The 14868-nt window shown below is 41.9% G+C and overlaps 1 protein-coding gene across 2 annotated transcripts in view; it reads left to right on the forward strand.

Moving 5' to 3' along the window:
* PPP6R2 (protein phosphatase 6 regulatory subunit 2) overlaps positions 1 to 14868 on the forward strand; it is a 150322-nt gene that overhangs the window by 78524 nt on the left and 56930 nt on the right. For both annotated transcript variants that reach the window (XM_089676975.1, XM_089676976.1), the window contains exons 17-18: positions 9211 to 9268; positions 12237 to 12358. In XM_089676975.1, the coding sequence (XP_089533101.1) occupies positions 9211 to 9268; positions 12237 to 12358 (180 nt within the window). The remainder of the gene's footprint in view (positions 1 to 9210; positions 9269 to 12236; positions 12359 to 14868) is intronic.

The following is a 14868-nucleotide window of genomic DNA, read 5'->3' on the forward strand; positions in this document are numbered from 1 at the left end:
TGCCTTGAGGACTTTGCAACAGGACAGTCTGCACCTAAGCTGTTGTGTACTCCTTCTCGGACACACTTACTTTGTGGGCACCATAAAGGGGAATACCTTCACTCATAGCAGCGGCAGAAACAAGGTGAAAGGGAGCCACAGCAAAAGCTCTGGTGAATATTCGTTCTGCCGAAGGCCCCAGCAACACTTTTTCTCATAGTGACAAGGCTTCCCTTTCACCGGAGCAGGACCCATTTTTAACATCTGCATATCTGCCTGCCCCAAAAGTGGCAGACATAGTAGGGAATGAAGATGATCCGAAAGCTTGGTTAGAGGAAGCCGCTGAAGATTCTCACCTCCAGGATCCTGTGTACCTGATGTCACAGCATCATGCAGTATGCTTGCAAGTGCTATGCGCAAAAGCTTCAGCATTGTTGTGCTTGAATCTCTCCCATCTTGCTATGTCTCTCTCGGTGTAAAGAAACCTGCTAAATCTGAAAACACATTTCCTGTTAATGAACTAATAGAATGGGCAATTTTTTGATGATTGGAGCAATCCATCCGAAAATCATTGCTAAGCTCTATCCAGACCGCACTACTCAGAAATCATATAGGACTCTTTTTTTCAATCTGTGCTGAATCCGCACTGCCAGTGTACCGGACATACAGTTGTGTTCAAAATAATAGCAGTGTGTTGAAAAAAGTGAATAAAGCTCAAAATCCTTCTAATAGCTTTTATTTCCATACACACAAATGCATTGGGAACACTACACATTCTATTTCAAATCAAAACATGACAAATTTGTGTTGTTCCTCTAAACAAAATTGAAGAAAAGTGAACATTAGACTGTTCAAAAAAAAGCAGTGTTTGTGTTCTTCTTTACAAACTCAAACATTCACCATATAAACTGAAAAGTGTTTGAAGATTTTGCTTTCCTTTGAATCACTTAATTAATATTTAGTTGTATAAGCACTGTTTCTGAGAACTGCTGTACATCTGTGTTGCATGGAGTCAACCAACTTCTGGCACCTGTGAACAGGTATTCCAGCCCAGGATGATTGGACTACATTCTACAGTTCTTCTCTATTTCTTGGTTTTGCCTCAGAAACTGCATTTTTGATGTCACCCCACAAGTTTTCTATTGGATTAAGATCAATCTTGTTGGTCTGGAACCAAGATGTTGCACGTTTACTGGTGTGTTTGGGGTCGTTGTCTTGTTGGAACACCCATTTTAAGGGCATTTCCTCTTCAGCATAAGGCAGCATGACCTCTTCAAGTATTCTGATGTATTCAAACTGATCCATGATCCCTGGTATGCGATAAATCGGCCCAACACTGTAGTATGAGAAACGTCCCCACATCATGATGCTTGCGCAACCATGCTTCACTGTCTTCGCAGTGTACTGTGGCTTGAATTCAGTGTTTGGGGGTCATCTGACAAACTGTCTCCGGCTACTAGACCCAAAAAGAACAATCTTACTTTCATCAGTCCACAAAATGTTGCACCATTTCTCTTTAGGCCAGTCAATGTGCTCTTTTGGCAAATTGTAATCTCTTCAGCACGTCTTTTTTTCAACAGTGGGACTTTGCGGGGGCTTCTTGCAGATAGCTTGGCTTCACATAGGCGTCTTCTAATTGTAACAGTACTCACAGGTAACTTTAGACCTTCTTTGATCTTCCTGGAGCTGATTGTTGGCTGAGTCCTTGCCATTTTGGCTATTCTTCTATCCATTCGAATGGTAGTTTTTTGCTTTCTTCCACGTCTTTCAGGTTTTGGTTGCCATTTTAAAGCATTTGCGATCATTTTAGCTGAGCAGCTTATCATTTTCTGCACTTATTTATATGTTTTCCCCTCTCCAATCAACTTTTTAGTCAAGGTACGCTGTTCTTCTGAACAATGTCTGGAACGACCCATTTTTCTCAGAATTTCAGAGAGAAATGCACTATAACCAGCATGTACAACATTTGCTGCCTTCCTTCCTTAAATAAGGGCAATAATTGCCACCTGTTTTTTAAAGAATGAATGACCTCACTAATAGAACTCCACACTGCTATTATTTTGAACATGCCCCCTTCAATTAGTGATTCAATTACACAGCATCAGCAACATGCATGTCATGACTGTTGGGTCTGTTGGATTTCTATTACTCTACTACACCTGCTAGTAAATTATTTGCCATGTAGAAATATAATTTCTACCAAAAACAGTGATTGATCAGGTTAGTGATGTCTGACTGCTATTATTTTGAACACAACTGTATGTGAACAGGCACCATAGGAAGCATTGTTATTTCACCTGTCATGCAGATTGGATGCGGTTTGAACCTCATCCAATCTGCATATATATGAACCGGCACTAAAATTGTGCTAGTCTGTGAAATGGTGACAAACTGCGGTACTATATTGTTAATAGATGATCCATGTCCACATCAGCGATTTCTATGCTTTGCAGTTGGGGACAATCAAGGCATCCAGGTCATATGTTATTAAGACCGCTTTCTTTTGAAGCACTAGTCTAACTGCCATCTATCTGCTAATGTTTACTGACTGTTCAGATTCTTCAGGTTTTCAGTTGAGTGATCAAATTCCAAAAATCTGCTCTTCACCTTTCTCTTTGCCTAGAATACTAGGGCCGAATTCTAGACATAGCCCAAGCAAAAGTCTTCTTTCCAGAGAAAAAATACTGCTCTCTCCCATAACTTCTGCTCAGGAACTTGAGATCAAAGTGACACCAATCTGTGAGATTCTCCATGAGAATTCTGGGTCTCATGGTCACCTTCTTTGAGGCTGTCCATTTGCCCAATTTTATTGGAGACCTCTCCAACACAACATCTTGTTGACTTGAAATAAGCATGCCCCTCCTCTCGACATGCTCCTATCCAGTCTAACAAGGAATTCCCTTAGCTTGGTGGCTCTCCAAGCCTTGACAGTGGTGTCATCTCTGCCATATCACTGGAAAAGTGATAATGACAGATGCTAGTCTTTCAGACTGGGGAGGAGTGTCCCAATTCCTCACAGCTCAGGGAACACGGTTATTGGGGGAAGACAAGCTCACCATTAGCATCCTGCAGCTTAGAACAATAAGGATGGCTCTGCACCACTGGAACCCTTTTTCTCCAAGGACACCCAGTCAGTGTAATCAATCAACGCCACAGCTGTGGCTTACCTTAATCACCAGTGGGGTACCAGGAGTTATGCAGCCTTGAATCAAGCAAGTCTGATCATCTAATGGAGAAAAAAACTGTCCAGCAATCTCCGTTGTCCACATCACACAGGAATGCACAATTGGAAGGTGGATTACCTCTGCTGTCACCACCTGGACCAATGGAATGGGCCCTTTACCACATCTTCAACTTGATGTGTCAGACAAGGGGGACCCCAGACCTGGATAATCCTGGCCTCCAAATTCAATAGCAGGTTGTCTCGGTTTGTGGCTAAGACCAATGATCCTGTAGCACTGGCATCTAACCTATGCCTTTCTTCCAGTGCAAATTTCTTCAGTGCTTTTCATCCAGTGCAATATCTGTGTACCAGATTCTTCTGGGCCAATATAGGGCAATGAGAAGAAACTGGTGATTCTCATTGCATCATATTGGCCCAGGAGAATCTGGTACACAGACATATTCAGATTGCAGGGAGACAACCACTGGCCCTTAACCAACAGGCCAGACCTGCTGTCCTGTGGACCCTATTCTATCCTGCTTCTCTGTCACCTGGCTTTAAAAACATGGCCATGGAAACCAGGTCTTAAGGGAAAGAGTGGTGTCTGAGTTTTATTCCTACTTTGCTGAAAGCAAAAAAGTCACTAGTATTGTGCCTGGAAATCCTTTTTTGCCTGGTGTGAACACAGGCACTTCAATCCCAGAGATTACTTTGTGCCTCATATTCTGACTTTATAAACAGGACTTAACAGAACGTAGCCTTATTTCCATTCTTTTTTAAAACCTCTGGTCTCTGTCCCTTGTCAAAACCTTTATTCCAGGTGTATCTTGGATTGGACTCCTCCACTCCCCCGCCAGCATCCTGTGCTCCCTCAGAACCACAATTTATTGCTTTCTTTGCAGAACCACCCTCGGAACCCATTGGGGAAATCCTCTCACATGATCTCTCCTGAAAAGCAGCCTTTTTGGTTTCTGGCACATTTATTAGATATGTATCTGAGCTAGCGGCTCTCTTGTAAGGAGCTATTCCTCACAAGGACAAGGTAGTCTTATGTCCAAGGCCATACTTTCTTCTTAAGGTGGTGCCAGTCTTCCACCTCAATCAAGACAAGACCTGCTCCAAAGCACCCAAAGGAGATTACTCTTCATTGCCTGAATGCAGTCAGAGCCATTAAAGTCTACCTCAAAGCAACATCTTCTAGCAGGAAGACAGACTCCTTATTTTTCCTGCCCTCAGGACCTCACAAGGGACATCCTGCTTCAGAGTCTATTAAGATAACTAATTTCCAGAGTTAACTCTCTAAAGTACAAAACGTCTCCTGCTCTTTTATGCACCCCCTCCAACAAGTTGCAGTGGCAATCTTGACTTGGGCCTGTTAGCACTGTTGCAGTTTGCCTTGTTGTCCACTTTTCTTATTCACTGCTTGGGGACGTCCCATGGGTGTGTGTCAAGACAAGTCTGATCATTGGAGAAGAGCAGGCGGAGTTCCCAATATAGCTAGAGAACCGATCATGGAGTGCTCTCATGCCTAGTGTGGTCAGTTTTTATTAGGAAAGCTGAGGTACTGGCAGGAACACCAGCAGGCACATATCAGGAATATGAAATGTTGGGTTTAAATATTCTGTAGCCTTCCTGGTGGTATTCCCGAGTGTAGCTCGGGGTAAAGTTTTTCAGTACCACAAGCGGTAACCCCGAGCTACACTTGAGCTTACCATGCGGCGCTGCTCCGGGATCTGTTCTTCTCTTGCCTTGTCCTGCGCTCCCGCGATGTCCCTCCTGCAGTGTCCCCTGTAATGTCCTCTGGCGGATGCCGGCATCTGTCTTCTGGGTTCCGTTCCCTGCGACGTCGGGACGGAACTGGCGGGAAATTTGAAAATGACAAAAAGTGACATTCACTAAATACACTAAAATCACATAGTAAAAATGTATCAAACCATTTCACATATGTTTTGTCCTGAGTGCTTTATCCTGTGCCCTGCCTACATTTTTACTGTTCTTTCTGCCTGGAAACTGAGAAACGTCCACGGTGTCCAAAAAGCGTCCGTTTAGGTCAAAAGCAGTTTTAGACCGGCTAGAGAACAGCAATAGTAAATTAGAACGACTTGCAGAATTGAGTGATGATTCGTGGGGAAATTCGTCATCAGACACTGAAAACGATTTTGTGACTTTGCTCAGTGATGTGCGAACTTGGCGCTATATTTCAAATTTCAGTGTTTTTGGTTTGATTATATTATTGAATTAAATTTATTATACTATAATTTTTTATGATTATTAAATTATAATTTATGATTTTGTGTTTCCGATTGTAACATACCCAGGATGTTTACTAGACTCTTGTTCGGACAGATTTCAGTGAGTTATTCCTAAAAATTACAGGCCTACAATAAAAAAGTACATATTTCCATGCAAAAAAATGTACCGCGTTGAGCACAGAAATATGGACATAATCAGACCGCTATGGAGGTTAAGCTTTGCTTTAACAGTTATTTATGCTTGTAATAGGCGGTAAAAAGCGGGGCCGAAAATTGCCAGAAGCAAGGCACTTCCTGATGTGGCAACCAGCCACCTCAACAGGTTGCCTGTGTGTGACCAATCAATAGCATCACTGCCTCTAGAAGTTCTATGCAGGCAATGAAACATCATTGCATGTAAAAAAACCTATGCGCTAAATGCATACAAATATTACAAAAAACAACATAAGTGAGTAAATAAGTGAAATACAGTCAGGACCATAAATATTGGGACATCGACACAATTCTAACATTTTTGGCTCTATACACCACCACAATGGATTTGAAATGAAACAAAAAAGATGTGCTTTAACTGCGGACTGTCAGCTTTAATTTGAGGGTATTTACATCCAAATCAGGTAAACGGTGTAGGAATTACAACAGTTTGCATATGTGCCTCCCACTTGTTAAGGGAGCAAAAGTAATGGGACAATTGGCCTCTCAGCTGTTCCATGGCCAGGTGTCTGTTATTCCCTCATTATCCCAATTACAATGAGCAGATAAAAGGTCCAGAGTTCATTTCAAGTGTGCTATTTGCATTTGGAATCTGTTGCTGTCAACTCTCAAGATGAGATCCAAAAAGCTGTCACTATCAGTGAAGCAAGCCATCATTAGGCTGAAAAAACAAAACAAACCCATCAGAGAGATAGCAAAAACATTAGGCGTGGCCAAAACAACTCTTTGGAACATTCTTAAAAAGAAGGAACGCATCGGTGAGCTCAGCAACACCAAAAGACCCGGAAGACCACAGAAAACAACTGTGGTGGATGACCAAAGAATTCTTTCCCTGGTGAAGAAAACACCCTTCACAACAGTTGGCCAGATCAAGAACACTCTCCAGGAGGTAGGTGTATGTGTGTCAAAGTCAACAATCAAGAGAAGACTTCACCAGACTGAATACAGAGGGTTCACCACAAGATGTAAACCATTGGTGAGCCTCAAAAACAGGAAGGCCAGATTAGAGTTTGCCAAACGACATCTAAAAAAGCCTTCACAGTTCTGGAACAACATCCTATGGACAGATGAGACCAAGATCAACTTGTACCAGAGTGATGGGAAGAGCAGAGTAGGAGAAGGAAAGGAACTGCTCATGATCCTAAGCATACCACCTCATCAGTGAAGCATGGTGGTGGTAGTGTCATGGCATGGGCATGTATGGCTGCCAATGGAACTGGTTCTCTTGTATTTATTGATGATGTCACTGCTGACAAAAGCAGCAGGATGAATTCTGAAGTGTTTTGGGTAATATTATCTGCTCATATTCAGCCAAATGCTTCACAGCTCATTGGATGCCGCTTCACAGTGCAGATGGACAAAATGACCCAAAGCATACTGCAAAAGCAACCAAAGAGTTTTTTAAGGGAAAGAAGTGGAATGTTATGCAATGGTCAAGTCAATCATGTGACCTGAATCCGATTGAGCATGCATTTCACTTGCTGAAGACAAAACTGAAGGGAAAATGCCCCAAGAACAAGCAGGAACTGAAGACAGTTGCAGTAGAGGCCTGGCAGAGCATCACCAGGGATGAAACCCAGTGTCTGGTGATGTCTATGAGTTCCAGACTTCAGGCTGTAATTGACTGCAAAGGATGTGCAACCAAATATTAAAAAGTGAAAGTCTGATTTATGATTATTATTCTGTCCCATTACTTTTGGTCCCTTAACAAGTGGGAGGCACATATGAAAACTGTTGTAATTCCTACACCCTTCACCTGATTTGGATGTAAATACCCTCAAATTAAAGCTGACAGTCTGCAGTTAAAGCACATCTTGTTCGTTTCATTTCAAATCCATTGTGGTGGTGTATTAGAATTGTGTCGATGTCCAAATATTTATGGACCTGACTGTATATTCAGATTAAACACTGCTGCCACCTTAAAATAAATCATATAAACAATAAACGAACCCTAAGTGATTCAGTGGTACTGTGAACAAAAATCAATCTGAAAGTGACAAATTTATAAAATTAATAAGACACTGATTAAATGAAAGTCCATAAATTCATTCCAACGTGATAATCTTCTATTTACTTTCCAAAACAGTACAGATATCCCCTAAATGACCCATTTTTGCAAATGATACAGTCCGATGTATTTCATATATTTACATACTGTCACCAGTGCAGTACAGCGTCAGCATATAACTGCTGTTTTGTTTTCATATTGCACTAAGACCAAAGTAGCATAATGTTACCATAGTAAGGGAAGTGATCAGTTTTTTTTTTTTTTTTTTTTTTTTACGCAATTTGATTATAAGCAAGCATTTAACTGAATGAAATCGATTTATTCAGGTTTTTTTTTTTTTTGTAATTAGCTGTGATTGGCCACAGCTAATCACATGATACAGATGGGCTGTAATTGGCCCAGTCTGTGCATGTGATTGCTGTGACCATTCACAGCTAGACACACTGTTATACAATGGATGGCATGAAAGGAAGCCATTCATGGTATACAACTTCCATGTGACCTGCTGTGATTGGTCACAGCAGGTCACATGGTACTGGCAACGGGGCCGGTACACAGATCTGTCATCGGCCATGTCCGAGGTACACAGCTGGTGACAGATCTCGCCACAGCACGGCCCTCCGTGCACGTGCAAAGTGCGATCCGGGAAGGACGCCATATGGCACCCTCCCGGAGGGACAAAGTGTTTGCCCGGCCGCCATTTGACTATAGGCCGGGCGGCAAGTGGTTAAAGGACAATTTCACCTTTTTAGTAAAGTTTCCTTTCAATAAATCTGACACCCACATGGCATAATACCATTTGTCCCCAATATGGCAGTCTTCTTCAAAATGTTCACTTTCATATTGCACATGCCTGCAATGGCCCCATTTATTCTCAAGGATAAGCCTTAGTCCAAGGGATGGTGGAGGCTGCAACGAGAATGGAATTTCTATAGGAATCAATGGGGCCATGGCGTGCACAGTGTATAGTTTGAAGAAGAAGAGTTGGCTGGAACCTTATTAGAGGGAAAATAGCTGAATTCAGAAGATTGGTATTATCCCATGTCAACTACACTCAAGGGGGGGGCAATTTATAAATGGCAATATCACTGTAGGTGAAGTTACCCTTTAGGTTGTAAGGAGTACAACTGATTGGTACATATGTGTGGGTTTCTGTTGAGATATAAATACAGCTGTTTACTTTGTCTGCTTTTAATGGAGAAGTAGGTCCAAAGCTCCTGTAGGTCACAGGAGTGCACTTAGTTCTGCAGTTCTGTGATTCAGCCGAAAGTGGGCTCCGGCCACTTCCACCCTCTCCACAGCCCAGCACTCCAGTGAGCGCTGGAGGGGCAGAGCAATGAACTGGTGACTGATCGTTACTGGCTCTCTGCTCACTGAAGACCGAGAACCGAGCGGTCAGCAGTTTTTGATCACTCAATTCTCAGTATTAGAGGTGGCGGGGGACAGATGCAGCATCAGATGAATGCTGCATCCTCCTAGATGATTATGTAAGTTTTTGTGTTTGTTTTTTTCGTTTAATTTCCAAACGTCTGTGTTAATATTTTCCTTTTATATTTAGAGTAGATATCTAATTCTAGTCTTTCTCTGTATTATAGTGCACCTTTTGACCGAATAACCGAGATTAATTTTAACTTGGAAGCTGAAGATGAAAATGTACGTATAGCATCCTCTGAATTAGTTTTCTCAGTATTTGGTTTTGTGCTTTAACAGACCAGTTTTCTTACATTTTAGAGACACAAAAGAATCACACATTTTAGACACAAGACAAGAAAAGTATACCTAACTATTACTAAATAGGAACTTTTATATATGTAGACCTTAGGAAGGTGAGTGTAAGGTGTAATTTACATACCTCTGTTATGTCATTCTGTCCATACACTGCTTTAAAATCTCTGAAGAATGTGGTGTGGCCATCAATGTAGCTGATGCATGTACCTGTACTCTCTGCCAGTTATTAAAAAAAAAAATCATCCTGAAATGGAGGAAATAAGCTATTTCCTGTGATCCTGTAGCTCCTGAAGAACCAGGTCACTGCCATTTGTACTCCGGAACACTGCAGACATGATCAGAAAGAATAAGAATGTCAGAGTTCCAAATTGGCAGCCACAAGATTGAGTCGACAGCTGAAGGATAAGCAGGAGGTTGTGGCCAATCTGGGCCTCTATTTCCAACAAGAGACTTTAACCAACACATACCTTCCCTACCTGTGGCCGAGGAATTGAAGAGCTTGGAGGAATTGCAGCCTCAGCAAATGGATGTTAACTTTTGCCAAAAGCCTTTTGTGGACTTGTTGGGTGAATGCTACATGACATGTTCTAAAGCATGGCACATAGACACAGACAAGGGCCTACATCACATACTGAGAGAAGTACTGGCTGCAGTACATTCCTATGGAATATTGCTAATGGCATTGACTAATCAGCTAGAGGGTATTAGGGAAGATAGACATTGAGAGGGCTGCTTCAGTGCAACCGAAAACAGAGGGTCCCCACTCAAACATGACATAAATGCTGCCAAACGAACAAACCATGACTTCCAAGTGAAAGATATGGGAAAAAAGACTACATAAGAAACCACCTCTGCATTATTAGAATACTGGAGGGAGCCAAAATCAAATCCCCTGATGGTTTTATTTAAAATTGTCTAGTTACCACATTTGGGAAAACTCAACGTACACAGAGTTCCCTCCTGTCCACCTCTGCTAGGGGACGCTCCTGGGTTGTTTCTGCTCAAAGTCCTTAATAAAATGATAAAGACATTTATTTGTAGATTAGCCAGGATCCATCCCTGGAAATACAGAGCTCTAGAATCTCCATATACCCAAAATTGTCAGTTGTAATACTGCGTATCTGGACCTCAAAAGTGTCTGCAAGTACTTAACATCCCATACATTAATTGTATCCAGCAAAATTAACAATTGTTGCTGATAACGAGCCACACTTCTGGATTTATCCAATGGATATTGTAATGGCTAAACACAATTCAATTCTTTCCTGGAACATTAGGGTGCTGCATGACCCAATAAACTGACTGCTATGCTCACCAAAATTCAACAGTTTAATCTAAATCTTTCCTCCAGAAAAAAAACTGATTCCTGAGACCGTTCTAATGTTGAAACTAGTCATTTCCATATGCAATATCATTCCAAATTACGCTAGAAGCAGTTGAAAGGTCCTCTGTAAGTTAGCTTTTATGACCTCTGGAGACCCTGTCATCCCACCGAAAATCAGTACTGTCCTACACATCTGACGTTTCCAAGAATCTGCCTGGCTTTGGATAATAATCTTGTATTGCAGTGCACTCCCCATGTCTATTATGCCCCTAGGGGACTGTCAGACCACTCGTTGCTACAGCTGACAGTGAACGCTAATGATCACTCACCTAGAGCTTTTTGGAAATTTAACCCCTTTTGGTTGAAACTTTGTACAAATTCAGATTTTCCTAGGTCAGCTCACAGATTTTCTGCTGTAAACAGACACTTGGCATTCTGTTGCATTTTGTGGGGGAGAATGAAGGCACTTTAAACAGTCCTGTTCAACAAAGAAATACAGTATTGAGGATAAAAAGTTAAACCAGGAAATGCTTAAAGTTGAGGTTGCCGAACTAACCTATCTCACAAATCCAATGAGGTTGTGGCTTGATGCCCAACATTTGTATCACACTGTCTCCCTAGATGTAGCATAAAAAAATATTTTGAGGAAGAGAAAAATACTTGTCACCTGCTGGCAGTGATTGTAAAATCACATTTGGTACCTACACATGCAGCCTTCTTACTGATACTCCCTGTTTGATAAAAGTTGTAAATCACTCAAATCTGGTCCACTTCTTCCAGAGTGCTGCTCTTTCCTAGGCAGAGGAGGCAGACAGGCTAGTATTAAAGGCTCCTTGAAGGTGATGACCTTGTAGGAACTGCAGAAAGCATTTCCGGATTTCCCTAATAATAAAGTGCGAGGGAATGATGGTCTTCCAATGGAGATATATAAAAAGTATGGAGAAATACTTCTCCCTGGATTGCATACTACAATTACAGGTGCCACAGAGTGAGCTCTCATCTGTGCAACATCGACAGTAATAGTTTTGCCAAAGCCTGATAAAGGTCAGATACTTCCACAATCTTACAGACCAAAATCCATACTAACATCTGACCTTAAAATACTTGCCATGGTGCTATTCAACTGCCTTTCAAAGATTGTGCATACTAGTACGCCCAGATTATTCTGTCTTTATACAGTAAATAACTCCTGCTATAAATCTCTTCAGCGTCTACCTGAAACAAAAATTTAGTTCTACCAGTCTACTTACACTACTCAGTTTGCTTTTAGGCTCTACTTGTGCATTGTGCTGGGAAGTCTGGATATCCCCGAAAGACTAGTATAGGACTGGCTTCCTGAATTTAAGTGATGAAGCTTATTGATTTTAAACACACCAATTAGCAGGAGCACAGTAGAAAGTACCACTACCATAGCTCTATAGAGGAATAGGTGGGGCTTTGTACTATTTAACCTGGTGCTAAAGCCTGTGTCTTTTTTGCTGTATTACAGAGAAGTTTTTGTTGGGTGAGTTGGCATGAGGAATATTTCATATACAATTAATATTCTTTTTATGTGTACTTTATTTTCAGCCTAATGCTGCTTTGTTTGAAGCCTGCTGCAATGAGCGCATCCAACAGTTCGATGATGAAGAGGAAGATATCTGGGAAGAAAAAGAGATTGGTTATGGAACACAGGTTAAATCTAGAACTCGGTAAGAAGAATCCTTAAAGTGGTTGTAAAGGAAGGTTTTTTTTTACCTTCATGCATTCTACGCATGAAGGTGAAAAACCTTCTGAGTGCAGTTCCCCCTACAGCCACCCCTATACTCACCTGAGCCCGATCCAGCAATGTGCATGAGGTCAGCAGTTCTCCGGGTCTCCTCCTCCTCATTGGCTGTCAATCACAGCCAGTGAGGAAGGAGCTAGCAATAGGGTTGACCGTGCTCTGTGAGGGAGCGCTCATGAGTGCCCCCACTTTAGTGGGGAGGAGTCAGGAGCTCTGACGGGTGACCTGAGAGGAGGAGGAGGATAGAAGCTGTTGTTTGCGAAACCATTGCACAGAGCAGGTAACTATGGCATGTTTGTAGTTAAAATAAATAAATTAACCTTTAGAATCACTTTAATGTGTCTTTCATTTTGCCTTGGAGTCCACTCAAATTCTTAAACCGTTTATAGCATAAACAATATAAAAAAACTTTTATTAAAAAAAAATAAACCACCAAAAAAGTCAGAATCATAGCATACAGTCAGAATGATGTCCATTCATAATTTTAAAGCAGACCTTGCGTACAATTTTTTTTTTTTTTCGTAATTTAATAAATTTTTGTGCTACAAAGCAGTTCTCTGCGTTTCTTGTCTAGGCGAGAATGATTTTTGTATCCCCCAGCCCCCTCCCTGATTCTGTACGTGCGCAGATGTGCCACAGGGCTTTGGGTTTTGAGAAAGCCCTGCAGCACATCTGTGCATACGTGGCTTTCCCGCACATCTGCATACGTGAGACTCACCCAAGCATTTACAAAAGACCGCTAATATGGAAGTTCCAAACTTTTGGCATGCTTGCACATGCACAGGAAATCTCAGGATTTTTCAAATCACAGGAAATCTCAGAAAAGCAGCACCCGAAGGCTTCCACACATCTGCGCATGCACCATATTAACAAAAATGGCTGGGGGGCATGGAGGGGGGAGTTGGTTAAAAAACCTGATCAGCTAATGCTGCATCACATGTATGCCCTTTGAATGAGAAAAAATTGATTTGTATTACACCCAACTGGCCTAGGAGAAGCTGGTAAGCAAGATATGCTCAGACTTCTAAGAGATGATCCCTGATTTTTGACACAGGCCAGACCTATCCTTAGGCCCTTTGTTCACAAAGTTTCTCAGTCACTGTCTTTAACTTCATGGCTGTAGAACTCCAGGTCTTGATTCTGTAATTCCCATATTGCTTAAAGCCAGAAAATCCACTTCCAGAAAAATTTACTATCATGCCTGGAAAACATTGCCTGGTGTGAACACAGGCTTTTCAATCCCAGAGATTTCTCTGTGCCTCACATTTTAGCCTTCCTATAATCATGTGACCGCTCTAACAGCCAATTACACCTCCTGCATTTTAGTACCATTAAAGGGTTGCGAGGCAGCCAACTTCAAAGGGTTAAAATAACAAACATGTAATACTTACCTGCTCTGTGCACTGGTATTGTACAGAGAAGCCCGAACCCCCTCTTCTGCGGTCCCCCGCCAGCGCTGTTTGTTCCTCCTCTGCTCGATGTACCACCATATGAAGCACATATGGTGGCACAGTGGTAGGCTTGCTCCATACACACACAGCATGGCTTGGCCACTCCCCCACCCCTTCCTCATGATTTGATTGACAACAGCAGGAGCCAATGGCTACTGTTGTTATTACTACAGCCTGTGAGGAGAGGAACACAGACAACTGCCACTGCAGATGGGCACAGCACTGGATTGAGGATAATTAATAAAGGGTGGTGACGGGGCCATACAGCTAGTGGGATATTTTTTTACCTTTTAATAATGCAAATGCATTAAGGTAAAAAAAAGTCTCGCCTTTAGAACCACTCTTAGTGGCAGGTATGGCCTTGTCCAGTTTGTTTCAAAAACCTCTGTCTTCATTTTCCCTTTCTAAAGTTGTTTGTTCAATGTTTCTCAGATTCTGCCACCCTTGCAGCACTCTGTGTTTCCTTGGGACCCTAATTTGGTTCTCTCTGTCCTGCAGCAGCCACCCTTTGAACCCATCAGGGTTATTTGTTTTGATTATCATTTCTGCAAGGTGATCTTTTTAATGGTTATCGAGTCTGTCAGACTGTCTTTGAACTAGCAGCTCTCTTATAAGGAGCTATTCCTGATCCTTCACAGAGACAAAGTAGTCTTGTGCCAATGAGCTACTTTTCTACCTAAGTTGGTATCTAACATCTACCTAATGAAGATCTATTCCTCATTTCTTTCCTTTTTATGCTCTGCTCCTAAGCAGCCCAAAGAGATTTCTTTAAGGCAGGCCATACGTTATACATTTATTTTTCATTCAACCAACGGGTTGAATGAAAAAAAGAAAGTGCCAATTCCTCCATCTACACATTCAAGGTGGATGGGGGGAATCACTCCCACTGAGCCTACCCTGCCATCAGAACACAATGATCAGTGTTGCCTACAATAGCCGGCAGCACTGATCACTCGGAAAACTCCACAGGATGGGTGTACAGATG

The sequence above is a fragment of the Staurois parvus genome, unplaced genomic scaffold (genome assembly GCF_062004578.1).
Source record: "Staurois parvus isolate SC_StPar_1 unplaced genomic scaffold, SC_StPar_1.0 ptg000175l, whole genome shotgun sequence".
Classification (NCBI taxonomy): domain Eukaryota; kingdom Metazoa; phylum Chordata; class Amphibia; order Anura; family Ranidae; genus Staurois; species Staurois parvus.